This window comes from Geospiza fortis, unplaced genomic scaffold, assembly GCF_000277835.1.
Source record: "Geospiza fortis unplaced genomic scaffold, GeoFor_1.0 scaffold29, whole genome shotgun sequence".
NCBI classification, from domain to species: domain Eukaryota; kingdom Metazoa; phylum Chordata; class Aves; order Passeriformes; family Thraupidae; genus Geospiza; species Geospiza fortis.
This window is the reverse complement of record NW_005054349.1, coordinates 4,006,014-4,022,506: the sequence shown is the minus strand read 5'-3', so window position 1 is coordinate 4,022,506 and position 16,493 is coordinate 4,006,014. Positions and strand designations below refer to the sequence as shown.

General features: G+C 38.8%; 1 protein-coding gene across 1 annotated transcript in view; it reads right to left on the bottom strand.

The window, feature by feature from the left end:
• CHM (CHM Rab escort protein) overlaps positions 1-15,518 on the bottom strand; it is a 42,030-nt gene extending 26,512 nt beyond the window's left edge. The window contains exons 1-7 of the mRNA XM_014307933.2: positions 15,482-15,518; positions 15,049-15,115; positions 9,299-9,371; positions 8,040-8,164; positions 3,893-4,355; positions 2,704-2,820; positions 1,965-2,085 (exon numbers count right to left, since the gene is read on the bottom strand). Of these exons, the coding sequence (XP_014163408.2) occupies positions 1,965-2,085; positions 2,704-2,820; positions 3,893-4,355; positions 8,040-8,164; positions 9,299-9,371; positions 15,049-15,115; positions 15,482-15,518 (1,003 nt within the window). The remainder of the gene's footprint in view (positions 1-1,964; positions 2,086-2,703; positions 2,821-3,892; positions 4,356-8,039; positions 8,165-9,298; positions 9,372-15,048; positions 15,116-15,481) is intronic.
• Between the last annotated feature and the right edge of the window lie 975 nt (positions 15,519-16,493).

Here is a 16,493-nt window from a genome sequence, read left to right as displayed (position 1 = left end):
GACTTGATCTAACTCCATTTCCCAACGCTGAGAGAAAAGTGAGAAACTGTGGACAGTGCCGTGGGATGCTGTGTCCTGTAAATTACCCAAAATACTAGCCCAGATTGCAGCCACAGAACAGGACTGCTGCATCCCCACTGCCAGTGCTAGACTGGATATTTGTGCTCAGAGAAGCCCCTCACACAGTGCCACAATCCAGAGATGAGAAGGTGCAATATTTATTTCAACTGAACAACTTGCTGGCAACAAACAAATGTGGATGAGACAGAGAGCAGAAAGAGATCAAGGACACCATCTTCCCTTTAAAATAATATTATTGCTGGCACATTCTGAAATTCCAAGAAACACAAGTCTTCTGGGAGATGTTTAAAGCATGTTGGCATTGATACATCTCTGAAAAACTTTATAGTCATCTTCATAACTGAAAGATTTTTTGCCAGGAAAAGATTGTATTTAAGCAACAGCATACTTCCATATTATTCAGAGATCTGCTCTTATTTCAGTCCTGGATAAATTCCTAACTAGTTCAGAAACACTTCCATCAATGCAGAGCCCAGTACTATCAAGCTATATATTCTGTTCAAGATTCAACCACAGCTTTATTACAAATGTATCGCACTGCTCTTTGTACAGCCATGCACAAAGTCATAAAATGACAGGGTTTTTTTTTGTTTTATCATTCTAAAAAAATTCTCAAGTTTTCCTCACTTCAAACTTCTTATATAATTCCATATTTTACGGAAAAAAAGCTTTAAAAAAAATTCTTCACACTCATGAACTCTTCCTATTAAAAGTCTGCCTTCCCACGAATGCAATGATCTCATCAAGAGCCATTTTAAATTTCTTAAGATTTTACATTAGCCTAATCTGACTCAAAATATTCTCAATTACTTCTCAGGCTATTTTAAAATGTAGGAACAAAAACTGTTTAACTGTCTCTGTAAGTAAAATAAATCTAATGTTATTTAGGTACATGAATCAATGGATTCATTTAAAATTGATGTGGCATCTCCTTTTTTTACTTAATAAATTTTCTAAATACCACCAATATCCTCACTCTGAGCACCTCCATTTCTTCCAGCAGCAGCAAACTGAGATCACCTGTAATCAATAAACCACTTCAGCCTAATGAGTTTTTCCCCCTTCAGGATTTTCTGGAGTTCATTACAGACTCTCCTTTTCTTAATCTTACCAGATCTTGATACTGACTGTTCTTCTCTTGCATGTGCTTAATAATTTTCTCTGATGTTTGTACTCCTCATCCCACACTATTTCTTTTTGACAGATTTTTTTCTCTTTGCCTTGATTTACTTTTAGACTCCAAGAACTGAGGACACCACTTCATTCTTTGTACCCTGAGGAGCACCAACCCAAAGCACCTTCCTCCTGTTGAGCTGATTTCCCTCTTTGACCCGACGCTCGTTATTCTTCACACATTATAGCTCAAATCTCGTCTGATTTCCTCTCATCTAAATAAGCCAACACTTGATAAAAGCACTTTGAACTTGCCCTTTACAACTAAAGAGCATTAAATTACATTTACTTTCACAGTTTAAAAATTCCATTTTCTCCATTTCTGATTTGATGTAAACCATTGTGAAGGTTTACCTAGTAATCCAAAAAAACAGACAGAAAATTCAGATACCTCGCATTCTTTTAAAAAATACCTGGGGGAAGGGAGGAAAACACTTAAAAATGACAAAAAGCATTTTGCAACCTTGCTGTAATATATAATTTTGCTGTTAAAGAAAAATGTAAATAATAAATGATGTGGGAACTGGAAGAGCAAGTGCTTAAGTAGAAGAATTTAACACTGAAGTGAAAAGGTCACAAAAAGGTCAAAGCATACTTTAAAAATGAATCTGTAAAAATAAACCACGTGAAAACACAGGACAGCTCTCAGAACTGTGCCTCCCTGAAGGAAGTCCTCAGAAGGGAGTGTGCCTTGTTCAATGAGACACTACCTTGGTATTCCTCAGGGTGCTGTTCATAGTCCAAACAAAATGTCAGAAATTTCATGAGCATTCTCTTCTCCACCATGGTCAGCTGTCTGCTGTTGAAGACATCTGCTCTAGAACAAGGCACCTGCAAAGTATTTTTTAATAATTTCAGATACTTTCCACACTCTGAATGTAAAAGCATCAAGCAACAAGTCTGATTAAATAACAAATACTTCAAATTACTGTTTTCAATTACAGCTATTTTCTTATATATTTATTTCCCCTAATTTCTATTGTAACTAAAGTTACCAGTTTTCCACAATAAGAATATTCAAAAATCTTTTTTATTTCACTTCAATTTCACTTGCATCTCTAACTGCAGAGATAATCACTGCAGTTTGTATTAACTGTGCCAATATCTCCTGTTGCCATTGTTATATACAAGAGAAGTCAGTGTGATAAAGACAAATCAAATCTAGTCAGAATCTTAAAACCTAAAATCTCTGAATTTTCAAGAATACACTGCCAATCAGTCATGGCCTAAACATTTAGGCTGAGGTAAAAGATTTATGTCAATGTGCTGGACTGCTGGACTTTAGTTTGATTTTATTTTCATATTTCTATATAACACATACAAAAATCTTTTCTTCCAGAAATTAAGTTAGAATCATAATTAAGGAAAAAACACTCAAAAAATCAATTTCAAGCTTCTTGACCTTCAGAAGATGAAATGAAACACATGCAGCCCACGATTTTCTGGTACCTGTTCTACTTTCCCCTCTCGGAAGGCGAGAACCCGCGTGGCGTTTTTGAACTCGGCGTACCTGCTCACGTTGGACTTAATGAGGAGGTCAATTAACAGGCCCCGGGAGTAAAGCAGCTGCACAAGAGCAGAAAGGAAGGGGTGGGTGAAGAGGATCAGTGAAGCACCCAACAAAATCCTCACCAGCTGCTCCCTAAATCCCCTGAACCAAGAGGCACCTTTTCCATGGGTAAATTCCCATGGAATTACCCATGGAGATCCCATTTACCTTCCCAATTTAAGGTTCTGTCATATATAATTTAATCATCTTTCTAGAAACTACAAGTATACGATGAAATACAGAAGGACCAAAAATGTAACTATGAACTGAAAGTGTTTGTCTGGATTGAAAAGTCTCATGGTCCTCAGGAACAGACTTTGCAAGAGCACACAGAACTTTCTGGATAAAGGTTTCCTGGGACACCAACAAGAAAGCTGATGTTCCTGTGCCAGGGAAACCCCAGCACAAACTCCTGGCCTTGCCCTGCTGACCACTCTTGTGTCTGAATTTGAGGGATTTGCTGCAGTTAACACCACGTCCCACAGAGTGTAAAAAGGATGCAAAATAGCATTATCTGTTAACCACCACCCACTGACTGGTGTACAAGATGTCATTGCAAGGATGCTTCAAGCAGGATCCACATTTGGAACTCAGTTTGCAATAATGATTTCGCAGTGTCTTCACAAAGAATTGAATGAATTAGTGAAGAGAGTTTCTTTTTTGGTTTCCAAAGGTTTGAAAAATCTTTTTAGGCACAATATGTAAAGTGAAGCATTCAACTTTGAAAAAACTTCCCTATGCTGTGAAAAACATCTGCATACAGATTGCTCTTTCTTGTTTAAAAATACAAGTTTTTAATGGCACTCTTTAAAAAGAGAGATTTTGCTGGTACTGCCCAAGTGCTATATTTCATGATATTTATTTCAAGGCAATATTTCTGAGCTGTGTTTTTTGATCTCTTTGGTTATAAAGCACTTAAGGTCACATATTAAATAACTCATGTTTATTTTAGTGGTAACAGTTCTTACTTCTCAAGAGTGGCTATTTTGCCTCAAAGGTGCTGTCTCAACGTGAATGGTTTTAAAACAAATGTCAGCATTTTAAGCAAAGCAAATGTACTTACACAAAAAAAAGTCATTCCATTCCTACCTTAGAAACTAAATCAATATTAAACCTTCTGCCTTCTCTAACAATTTGGGAATAGGTGATTTTCTTTGGTTCTTGGGCAGCATTTTCAGAGGGTGCAGTGTCTGTCTTTGCCGGTTGTGGAGCGGAGTCGCCTGCGGCTGTGCTGGGAGCAGCTCCAGTGCCAGGGGCTGCTCCTGCCCCGTCCCCTGCAGCTGCCCTGGCTGCCTCAGAGCAGCTCTGGGGCTCCTCTCCAGGGCTCTCCACTGCTGCATTCTCTTTCTCCACCCCCTCTGCTGCTGGACTCGGCTGTGATCCCAGAGGAATCCCCTCTGCTGCTGGACTCGGCTGTGATCCCAGAGGAATCCCCTCTGCTGCTGGACTCTCCTTCCCCGGCCCTGGAGTCTCCCCCTGGGCAGCAGGGGCTCCAAACACAGGCAGCTTTGGCAGTGCACCAGCTTCTTCAACACCTTCAGCTGAATCCTGACTGATTAAAAACACAGAGGGGAAAAAGAGGGGGGAAAAGTCTTTTTGAAGAGTCTGAAAAACTTGTTTGAAGTTTTGAGTCAGTGCCAAAGCAGAAACCTCAAGCATTTCTAGGAAAAGCATTAGAGTTTCTTTATCCTGGCCCATTCACTGGCCCACTAACAAGCTCTGGTTCTTTTGCTGCAAAGCTATAATTCAAGAGATTATTTTTATTCAGGAGAAAAAAAGCCAACAAAAATTTGAGTTTTTACTTTACATATACTCAAAAGATAGAAGGATCTCAAAATGAAAATCAAGGCACTCATGGTGAAACAATCCACAGCTACATAAAAAACAGAAATGGACTATTTTGAAATAAAACCAGTAACTTGGTCAGGCGTTCCCTACGGATTAAAACCCATGAAATTGAAAAGCAAATATGCATTAAGGTCATTAAGCTGAGATACTGTCCTGAAGAAAACAGACAAGCTTTACACAACCAAGCAGCCATGATCCCAGCAGGGCCATTGAGAACCAGACCACTTGGACCCAACACTTCAGGAAAACTTTCAAATTCCTGTTTACACTCTGCCCTTGCATTCTAATGAGTTGCTCAAGCAGCAATGCTGTTATGCAAGCGCTCCAAATCCATGCACAGGGCATGAAGGCAGCCAGTCACAGGAGGGACATGCCCACAGAACATTCACTCTGCACAGTTCATTTCCTTTCCACAACATTTCTTTCAAATCCCCCTTATAAAGCAGCCCTCCACTCTTAATCTCATCTACTTGTTTTATGTTGAACTTCAGTGACACCTCCCTGAGAAAGCAGGACTTTTGAACTTGGTTTAGTTTACACTACCACTGAGATGAATCAAATCAGTGTCATTTTAAGTGAAAGGAGTTCAGCAATAATTCCAAACTGTCTTTTTATCTTTATGCCACAAACCATTAATGCACTGAATAAACTATTTAATCTTGGCTGAAAACTAATGAACTATGATTTAAAGGTGACCTGCAAACACAGAGTATTAACAGGATGCTTAAAATTCCCAGAACAGCAAGGAATTACTCAGCATCAACACCAAAATGCTCCCTTGCACACCTGCAGCCTTGCAGATGGAAGCAGGAGCAGAATTTCTGTTCAAAAAGGAACAAAAACCTGGGATCCTTTCAAAATTGCTCCTCATTTATGAACTGATGGAGCTCACATGGACTCATGAAAAGTTTGGAAGTGATCTCCCAGCTTGGGCACAGTCACCAGGAAGCACTTAACTCATGACCGGGGTAAAATATTGCCCTGGGAAATACAGGAACTGCTATAAGGAAGCACTAATGAGAGAAGGCTGTTTCTGTACATTAATTATGTCTTTTTGCTTCAGATTGCCAGCATTAAGTAACTATAAAATATCAAAGAGAGATAAGTAGTTTGTCAAATGTTGTTCAAAAAAAGTAATCTCTGCTACAAATAAAAATGAAAGTCTATTAAATTTTGGGGTTCTATTTGGATTTTGGGTTTTTTTAAGGATTTTAGAACAGTGTTTGTGAAAACTGCAAAAGCTCTTACCAGAAATTCAGTAACTAAGAGTGAAGCTTTTATTTAACTCATCCTTTATAAAACTTTATAAAACAAAATTTCAGAATAAGGTTTTGTTTCTAACTTCTCCCAATCTCAATGAACAGTTAATCTTATTTTAAACATACTTGATTATTACTTTTTAAAATCAAAATAAATTTGGATTCGTATCACAATACAGCGTATTTTTCTATATCATTCTGAGAAGCAGTAACAGAAATATTTACATATTTTAAATCTCTATTCACTTCCCATTAAAGAATAGGTAAATCTCCATGATTTGCAGCTCCACAGTTTTTATAATGAGAGCCCAAAAACTGTATATAATCTAAATTCATGACATCCTTCCTATAAGACCAAATATCCCTGAATAATGTAAGAACTGTCTATAAAAATGACTCAAATTGAACTTCTGTACAGACAATTCTTCTCCTAATTCAGAAAAAAATAATACATCTGCAGACAAATTGTTGTGTAAATTTAGAATATTATCTTCCACCATTCATCAATTAATGGTACTAACAAAGGAATATCTTAAAATGAATGTGTCTTATTAATGCCTTGTAACAGCAACCCCTTCAGATAGGTCAAATGAAAAATTGCCAACCAGCTGGTTAATTTATTCAGCACAGGTGTTCACTATTTATTTTTCAGCCATTTGCCTTTTTTCAATCCAGCTTGTTGTAGACACAGTATTCTTTCCCTTTGATGGATGCACTTTGTTCTAAGGCCATTCATTTCAGATTTGCACTGTGTATATTATACTGCTACCCAGCTGTTTATTCTTTCAAAATAAATGTTTAATGGTTACTTCATAGGAGTTACAAAAGTTAAGCAAAAACAGAATCTAGGCAGAACATGTAAATTGTCAGAAGCACAGTAATTGACTCTCAGAAAGTTTCAAGTTCTTTTGGAGAACTTTTTCTTTGCCAGGTTTATTAAGTTTATCCTTGCTCCTTGGGGAAAATGTTTTTTGTTTTTTTTTTCTGGGGATGACCAGGACAGACAGCACTGTACTGAGCTAAGTTGAATGCTTAAAGCTTAATTTTACCCAAGTATAATCTCACTTCTAAGTGTGAAATCTCAGTGCCAGGGGACTCATTTGGGAGCCAGCTATCAGTCAAAAATTATACACAAAGTTAAAAGACTACAAAACCTTTCCATCTGACTTAATCCTGGTTCTGAACATTATTTATTATGACAACAGGATGACAATTACAATATCCAAGTACTATTGCTTTAAAATAAGCATTACATTTTATCTGCAATCCAGTCAAGCACCATTACTGTGCAGCACTGAACCTTGGAAGAGTCTCAGTCTGTGACCTTCAGATTGTATTTATGTAATTCACACCTTTTTTCCCCTACTTATGGTGTTTACAGACAGAAATCTGTATTTCTTTATGAGTATGTGTCAGCATTCCATTTAGCTACCTATGGTATTTTCTAAGGGATTCAAGGTTAAATTTACAGAACTATCTCAAAGACTTTCCTCTCAGGAATTCTGGAGAATGTTCAGTTCAGTAGAAAATCCAGAAGATATAAATAAATAAATAAATAAATACACAGTTCCGTAGTTAAATTTATACTCAGTGGATTTAACTTCAGTAAGTTAAATTCATTGCATATAAAAAGGACAAAGGGCAAATATTACTTTATCATTTTACCACAAGTATTTCATAGTTATAGAACTGTTGTCCATTTGTGTTGTTGTTCTTTTCTAAGTGGTTCATTTTACATGGATTTAGGGGTTTTATTTTTGACTATGAGAACAGCAGCTTTTAGGCAAATTAAGAATGGAAAAATTTAATTGATGGCAGTGCACAACTGCCTACTACTACTAATATCTAAACACAACACTTCTGTTTTCTGCTCAGAAGTAAATCACAAACTTACAAAGTTGGCCAACAAATTGCACTGCACCCAGAGAGGTCATTTAGGAAGGATCAGGGTGTTTCAGTGAATTGATTTCAACAAAGCACAAGGACATGAGAACATTTCAGAGGCCAGGGATGCTTTTTGAGACAATGTGTAATATGGCAGCGTGGTGAAACCCTTAAAACCAAAGCACAATACGATAATTTACCCTGGGCATACAAAACTGCTCATGAATTTCTACTTTTCTACTTACTCTCCAAAACAGAAATCTTCTACGTGTTGAATAGTTTTATCCTTGCTGCTAAGAGGAATTGCTTCTTCATCCTCAAGGATCAGTTTTCTCCAGTCCTCACATTCATCACTGAGATCTGTCTTTTGCTTAAAAGAACAAGTATAAAATTACATATTGTACTGTGCAAGCTGTTCTTGAACTATAAATCTCTCTAGACACAAATAATATGTACCATCTAATAATATAAGGAAAAAGAACCCTGTTAATGGTCCTAATGTGTTTTTCTATTTATGTTTTTTGAGTTAAAACACTTAGAGCTGGTTACTTTATCACACCATGCCAACATTTGTACTACAGCACCGGCTCTATTAATCTGAAATACAGTGTTAAATGAAATAAAGGCTTTAGTAGAGAGCTGAATGTAACTTGGAATACAATCTCCTTGAAGAGAGGTTTGCCACAGCCAGGGTAGTTCTGTGACAAAATCCCTTGAATGGAGACCATATGGAAAAACCTGGTGATCTGGGGGATTGGATTAGTCTGTGCACACAGCAATCTCTAAATCACACAACAGAACTCATAGAATATGAAGCTGTGGCACTGAGCAAGTGCCCCGATTATGCCAGGAGGCAGCACAGTGTAAAGAGCAGGGGTGAGACTGAGCTGAGGAACTTCCATCTTCTACGGCCCAACAGGCTCTGAGCATTTCTGTAAATAACGGAGCAGCACTTGCTAATCCAGCCCTGGTGCTCCATCTCCTGAATAAATATCCTCCCTGGAAGATTTCTAGTGGACTGCCATGAATCAGATAAACTTTGGTCATTGAAAAATACACTATCAGCATTCATCTTTTTGTCCTGGTTACAGGACATTTCAATGGAAGGATGCAGCAACCACTTCTCTGCCTGCAAGGAAGAATCAGCGGAATACAAACGAGACAAACAAAAGGGCTGAAACATCAGAGAGAGGAAAATAATCCCAGAGGAAATGAAAAAGACCAGATTATCACAAAGGAACTGAAACAATGGTGTAGCTGCTTCTCTTGAAGCTCAAGAAGCCAGAAGTGTGGCTGAACACCAGGCTGGTCTCAATCAGACTGACAAGGCAGCACATCAGAGCCTCACACTGCCAGGCCAGATGGGTGAGGCTCAACCAGCAAAGCTGGGAACTACAAACCCCTTTGATCTGTCAAATTACCAAAGAGCAAAAGCAGGGAGGTGATTTGTCTTGAAATAAATCATGCAAACAGAGATTCAAGAAACAATTTGGGAAATTTTTACCTGATTTTCTTTAATCCAAGATAATAATCCTGAAAAACTAAAGCTGGCCCAGTTTCCACCATAGTAATTTCTCCTGTAAAGAAAAAAAAAAACCAAAAGGAAAACCTGTTGGACAGGTAAAGCAACTTTCTCAGATTCAAAGAAAAAAACAACTAAGTATGATACATTCAAAACATTTTACATGGTAAGATTTTTCAGACGCAGAATAGATAAAAATTAGCATTTTGCAATCCTTAATGAAATGCAAAATTTCCATTTTCCTCCTTGCATGCATCTCTGACCAAACACACTATAGTTCAAAATCAAATTATATTCAGGGTAAATGGATAATGCTGAGAACAACACAAGGGATAGTGTGAAGAAAAGGAAAACAGAGATAATACTGCTTTTTGGCCAAGACTGGCTCTCTTATCCATTATGTCAAATACAGGAAAGTGCAGTTTATTGTTTATCTACTGCTTACACAACAGATTTTGCCTATTACACATTGTGAAGCTGCTCTGGCAAAACACTTATTGAACTGCATGTACTGCAGGTGGAGCCAAAGGAACTGATTTGTACCAAGTGAACATCCCTCCCTGAGCACTTCCCAGTTTCTATTTGCCACCTTCTTGCTTGCAAAAAGATTATTTACTGCTTTTAAATCACAGAAAATTAATAGTTCTGCTGTTAAGCAAAGAAAGTCTCTGCTCTCTCTTTAAAATTTCTCTACCAATATTTCTCTAAACATCTGTTGGATTAGTTGGCATTTGTTGTCATGCATAGCACATCTTAAATACTTAACAACTCAGAGAAGAAAAATAATGGAGTAATTACATTTTAAAAAGTCACCAGTTCTTGCAAAATTAAAGTTATTTCAGGATTTAACTCTGTTTTCTGGCAATGTGTACTGGCACTTCAGAAGCCTCAAAGATACCAAAAATACCCTCCTCAACAGATAGCTATAGGGAGGAAGATAGGGTTTGCATTTTAAAGAATAATGCGAAGGCTGTTAAATCAATCTTATCATAACCTCCTCCACTTTTAAATTGTAGAGATCAGTGTGATACCAGTGAAAAGCTAAATTCAGGTTAGATTCTCCTGACTAGATTTACAATGGGCTGCTTTTGACAGGGCTTATCTGCACTGACAGAGACTTCACAGGAGTGTCAGCCCCGCTCAGCACCAGGGGCTGCTGCTCTGGACCTCGCTGCTTACTTAGCATATGAAGGACAGATGTCTGCTGAGCACTGCCTAATTGCTCCTGACTACAAACTGACCTAAAAAAGTCTTTCAGCTCCTGCAAGGCAATAGTGAAGAACATAAATAGGACATCTTTTGCAAAGACAACAGAATGCAGCATTCACAGAATAGAGGTGGCTCCAAGAAGGGATGGTGGTGTGGCAGGCCCTGCACTGCAGTGAGGGCAGCACTGGGCAGCACAGCTCCTCCTGCAGATTGGTACCACACAGAACACAAAGCAATGGGGATTAAATCCATGCACTGGGCAGCACAGCTCCTCCTGCAGACGGCTCCCAAGCAGGAACTCCAATCCTCTGGAACAGGAGCTCATCCTGACTCTGTGTGACTGACATGGTGAGCTCCACAGCTACTGCTGCTTGGTACCACACAGAACACAAAGGAATGGGGATTACATCTATGAAATGCCCAATTCTGTCAGATTTCAATCTGTAAAAGATACTGACAGTTGCATGTGATGGTAACGTCAAGCTTTGTTTAAGCTGTCAACGGTGCAAGGTAATTTTTTCATGTTTCTTTAGATTCTACAGAATAAAAACTTCAATATCCATGTATTAACTATCATTTCTGGGATTTCCAAAAACCACGGCCATGAAGATTTCTTTTTAAGGAAATGTGCTGCTCTGGTTGCAAGTTTCTTGAATATGGAATATAATATATAGCTGTTGGAGCAGGCAAGGCCATGATCACAGAAATCCCAAAAAAACTGCCTAAAATTAAGAGTGGGTTTCTTGATTCTCCACCTATATTAAGTCATGCATATTTAAAGTTAGAACTTTCAGTAAGAGAAATTAACATTATTTTCATAGAAAGTTACAGAAGTTTCTTTGTGAGCTGTCAGACATCTTTCATGTGAGCATGCCTCTGTTCATCAGCTTGGCTTTCCTTTGAAATTATTTGTTTTACCCAGTTTTGAGGCAACCTAAAGGGTTCAACAAAGCACTGCACGACCCTGCTGTGGAGCTCCATCCATTCTGAGGAGCTGGCACAGCCCTCTCCAAAGGAAAATGAACCACAGCTGTCCCTCCTTTCCTGGTGTCTGAGCACCCTTCCCAAGCTGTGTAATGCCACCTCAAATATTCATCTCCTCAAGTAGCAACTTCCAGATTTTTTTTTATCCTGGAATTTTAATTAGTTTCCCTGCACTACATGATGAATCAGGATTGCTTAATTTTCTCATCTGAAAACACTACAGAAGGAAGACAGAGCAGACATGATTACTGACATAATGAGCAAAGTTTATAGCAAGTCTTGAAGAGGAATTCTGAGAAGAGCTGACTAATGGTTTTACAATTAGGACTCCTTTGTAACCAAATATTTCTGTTAGAATTGCCCTGAAGATGAACTGAGGAATTCCTCTAAGTAATGGTCAAGATCAAAGCCTAATTAAAGCTAAAATATTGTCCCAAAATCTCCAGGCCAAAGCTGCCCTCTTCTCTTGCTATATTAGCCAACTACAAAGATGGATATTCTCTCCCTTTTTTAGGGTTATAATCCAATTATTCCCTAACTAAGAACAGGAATCATTTTGAAGGTGTAACAGCACAGGTGGAAAATACTTTTTCTACCGAGTTAGAGCACAGATGTTTTCCTTCCCTACCATACATTAGTTCCTAAATTATATTTGCTCAACTCCTCCCGTTTTACCTGGATTTCACCTGAATTACAACACTGCTCCTTTCTCTTCACAATTTTCAAGTCTCTAATCTGCAGTTCAGAGCTAACAGCAGAAAAAAGTTTTGCAAACTTTTGGAAATGTAACTAAAGTACAAGTTTACCTTTGCAAATGCCTTGTCTCTTCTCCTATGTTACCTTTTCACTTTTTACTTCAGTTACCAAGACTGAAATAATTGGTAAATTCCAATCTGGAACACTGAAATCACAATTTGTTTCTGACTGATTACCAATCTCAATCTGAATGAAGAAAATCTCTCATGTGCCCTTCTGCAGACAGATGCAATTTTAGAACCTGACCACTTGTGAAAGCAGGAGATTCCCAATGAAAACCCAAGAGCTGCAGAACATTTGTTGCCTGCTGGGGAGCTGGCCCTTGCCAGGCCATGGCTCAGCCCCCAGGGTGACACTCAGAGCTGCTGCTGCTGCACAGAAGCTGCTGATGCCTCAGGATTTCCCCCAAGAGCTGCCTCAATGCGACTGTCCTGCCTCTGATCTTGCAGAAGGAAGTCCTGAGCCATCAGAGCAGCTGTCTTTTGCACAGGAAGTTCTGCCACATCGATTTTAAGGATCTGAACACAAAATGATTTATGTTTCAAACCCATGAAGTTTCCTGTGCCACCTATTGGTGCACAGGCAGATGTATTAGAGATTCCCAGTCTGGCCCAGGGATGGGGTTTAGGAGCTGCCTGGCTTCCAAGAGGGAAGTTTAACCCAAACAGCTCCTGAGATCCTTCAGCCCAACAAAAGGCTGGGTGATGGTGGCAGTCACTTGTGCCACATCACATTATTTCCTGGGATATGAACATGACCAAAGGGAATTACCATGGCCCAGCTGAGACCATGGTTTACTCTCTAACACCTTTGCTGTGAGATTGGATCCTAAACCAAAATAAACAGAAAAAAGACTTTTTCAAGTAAACTGAAAAGATACCAGAATTAACAATTTTTTGCCTAGTTTTCCTCATTGAAATTAAATAATTTCTTTTTTTTTCTTGCAAGAATTGACCTGCTTAGAGCAGCACCTGTTTTGCTCTCTGGCTGCTGTAATCCCACAGCTCCCTCACTTCCCAGCAGTTAAAGATCCAAAAGAGGGCTGTACAAAGACACAGGGTCTATTACAACATACATTTTACAAGTTCTGAAAAAAAAAGTGAGACAAATTGTTTAGCAGGATGTGGAACAAACTACAAACAGGGATGTCAGACTGGGGAGGTACAGGAATAAGGCCCAGCAGAGTTTTGGATGTTCAAGTAAAAGAATTTTGGACATAAGGAACACTCAAGTGCTCTACAGGCAAAGTAGTCAAAAAATAGGAAAGGTAACAGGTCTCAAGAGCTGCCCAGTTTGTTCTACTTCTCAGAGAAGTTAAAATTCTGCATCTTGACCCTCCTTTGCATTTGAATTCAATTCTGTGTGGAAAGATAAATAAGCCAATGAGGAAGAATGTAGACAATAAAACTGCAGCCTACAAATGTATTTCAGACCCTGAATATCAAATACAAAATGTAGCTAAACATGCCTCACCCCTAACTGCCCCATCCTCAGTAACCAAACTGGTGCATAACTACAGATACAGAATTAAAAGAGGCAAATAAAGGAACTTGCTCAGGAACTTGAGCAAGTGGTTAGGGGAAAATCTTTTGCATGTGCACAATTAGTACAGGAAGCATATTCACTTCAAGTAATCCACTTTTAGTCTTGATCTACCTTTCTCCAGCAGCTTCAAATTTAAACTAAGTGCCAATCTCCACATTTTAAATTGCAAATTACTTTTGTAAATCATTTAACAAATATCCTTGAAATTTCACATGTCAACAGCTCATTAATATCTACAGCAAATGTAGCTCTCTGAGAAGAACCACAGATTTTATGTTTATTGAGACAGATAGCTGGCACAGAGAAATAGAGCTCCTTCAATTACTAGTTGGCAGAAGCTAACTTCAGTTTAAAATCAGTCTACAGCAATTTATGGCAACACTGCAGTGAAGTGACTATTTTGAATAAGATTAGCTACTGCTGATGGCAATGCTTGGACAGTGTTTATAAATCAAACTCAGAACTCAGTATTTTATAATAGGCCACTTCAAAACTATCTCCCATAATCACCTATGCAGTATATTATGATAAATGCAAACATGGCTGGAGATTAAAAGTAATAAAACAAGGTACACAAGGTAATGAGAGCAAGTAAACTATAAACAAAGACTTCATGCATATATGTGAGCAATACCTGGTGCCTGACTTAGCTCAGGCCTTTGTTCCCTGCAAAGATTAATCAAAGTAGCACATCTAACACAGCTATTTCACTAACCCCAAATCTCATTTCTTTATACACTGAGAAAAACTTTAATTAATAATTCTGATCATTAATGAAGGGAACCATTTACTTTGTTAAAAGGTAATATTCATCATAGCTAGAAACAGGCATGGATAACAGAAATCAAAGTTCCAGAGGCCAATACTATTACAGACTTTGATAGCCAATGAAAACAAAAACTGAAATAACACAAGTCATTCTCACCAAGAGAATGGGATAATTATTGTCAGGAATGAGAACCAAGGCACTAAACCTGCAGCCATTCCTGCCTGTAGCAAGGAAGGAGCCATCACAGCATCCTTCACCACAGCACTCATGTTCCAAATCCCTGAGCCAGCTTCCAAAAACTGCCTGCTCTATTGATGGAAATAACACCCCCAAAATAAGGCAGAGACAGAAACATAACATTACTTGGTGCCAGATGAAGAGACAGGAGTCCTGCAGCCCACACTGACAGAGCCACAGAAACCCTTGCAGTCAGTTTGGCTCAGAAAGGGAAATGACTGGAGTAACTTACGAATCCACATGAAGAACTCTCTGGCCACTTCTGGCACACGCTGCTGCAATAATGGACTCAGGCAAACCTGAAATGACACAGGCAGTTTTAGAACTTACCATGCAATGATATATTAAAAATTGCAATAATGGTAGAACTTGGTCAGGAGCAGGCAACTCAAAAGAAATTTTACAATGTGAGTCACTGAAATTTTTAACAGTCTCATGGTACTACAATAAGGAACACTATTTTATGCTCTTTAACATTTTGCTGACCCTCTTAAATGCAACTTTATTTTTATTTTTTAAATAACTGTATGGCATGTACCACTTGCAAACACTGCTGAATTAAAGCTTGGCACCAGCATCTTCTCTCCACACCCTGCTCTCATAACCAGACTGAGCAATTTCGAACACAATGATACCCAAAGCTTAGTGGGGTGCTCTGTACTCACATCCTTGGTAATGCACACAGGTATTAACTGACGGCATTTTTATTCACTTCAAAGTAAACAAAAGGACTGTGATTGTCCTTAAGAGTGGTATCCCTATCAAAATCTCCCACATTATGCAATTACACTCTACCAAATCAGTAAGTTTTCCCTATATTTAGAAAAAAAAATGTAGCAAAAAAGCACACCAAAAGGCTGTGATAGCTCTGCCAGCAATACATGCTTGGAATGGCACAGGATCCCACTGGAGCTCAATAAATAAATGGGGCTGTTCTGTAATGTCTGCTCCCACTCACCAGATTTCACATGCCCAGTTAAATGCCTTGGATTCTGGAGCAGGTTCAGAAAAGCAGGACAGCTCACCAGCTAAGCTCTGTGGCACTAACTTCCCTCAAATCTCTTTTTCAATGATCTGTTGGCTGTTCAAGCAAGTAATTCAGGATCAGCAATTAAAATCCTAGGGACTGGTATTAGAAGACACTTAGGCCATGTATTCAATTAAGGGATGAGATTAAAGGAAGTGAAAGGAGTGTTTGCTCGATCTCATTTTCAGCAGCACCAGAAGCAGCTGCAGAGACAGAACTGGAAGGGGAAGAAGCAGCTGTGGAAGGGCACAATCCACTCTGGCTCACTCCATGACAAACACCATTTCCAGCAGAATTCCAGACCTGTGCTGTCTGTTCCTTACACAGAACAGTGCCTTCACCAACAAATAAACCTTGCAGTCTAGGAAACATCCCCTGGGAGCTGGGTACACCAGGCCACAGTTTCACCAATACTTCAAACCAGCAAAGGCCAACAGAATCATCAAAATAAAGAGGTGCAACGTCTGCCCTCGTCATCTGCCCCTCCTGACCTCCTTCCAAATCAAATAAATGGTCAATTTTTGGGAGAGCAGTTGCATGGTGTTGTCCAAAAGTATAAATATTTGTATCAATACAAAGAAGGAAGTGTTAAGACAGGCATGACAAATTTTCCTGGAAAATAGTTACAACTTCCCTTCAGAATTTCTGGT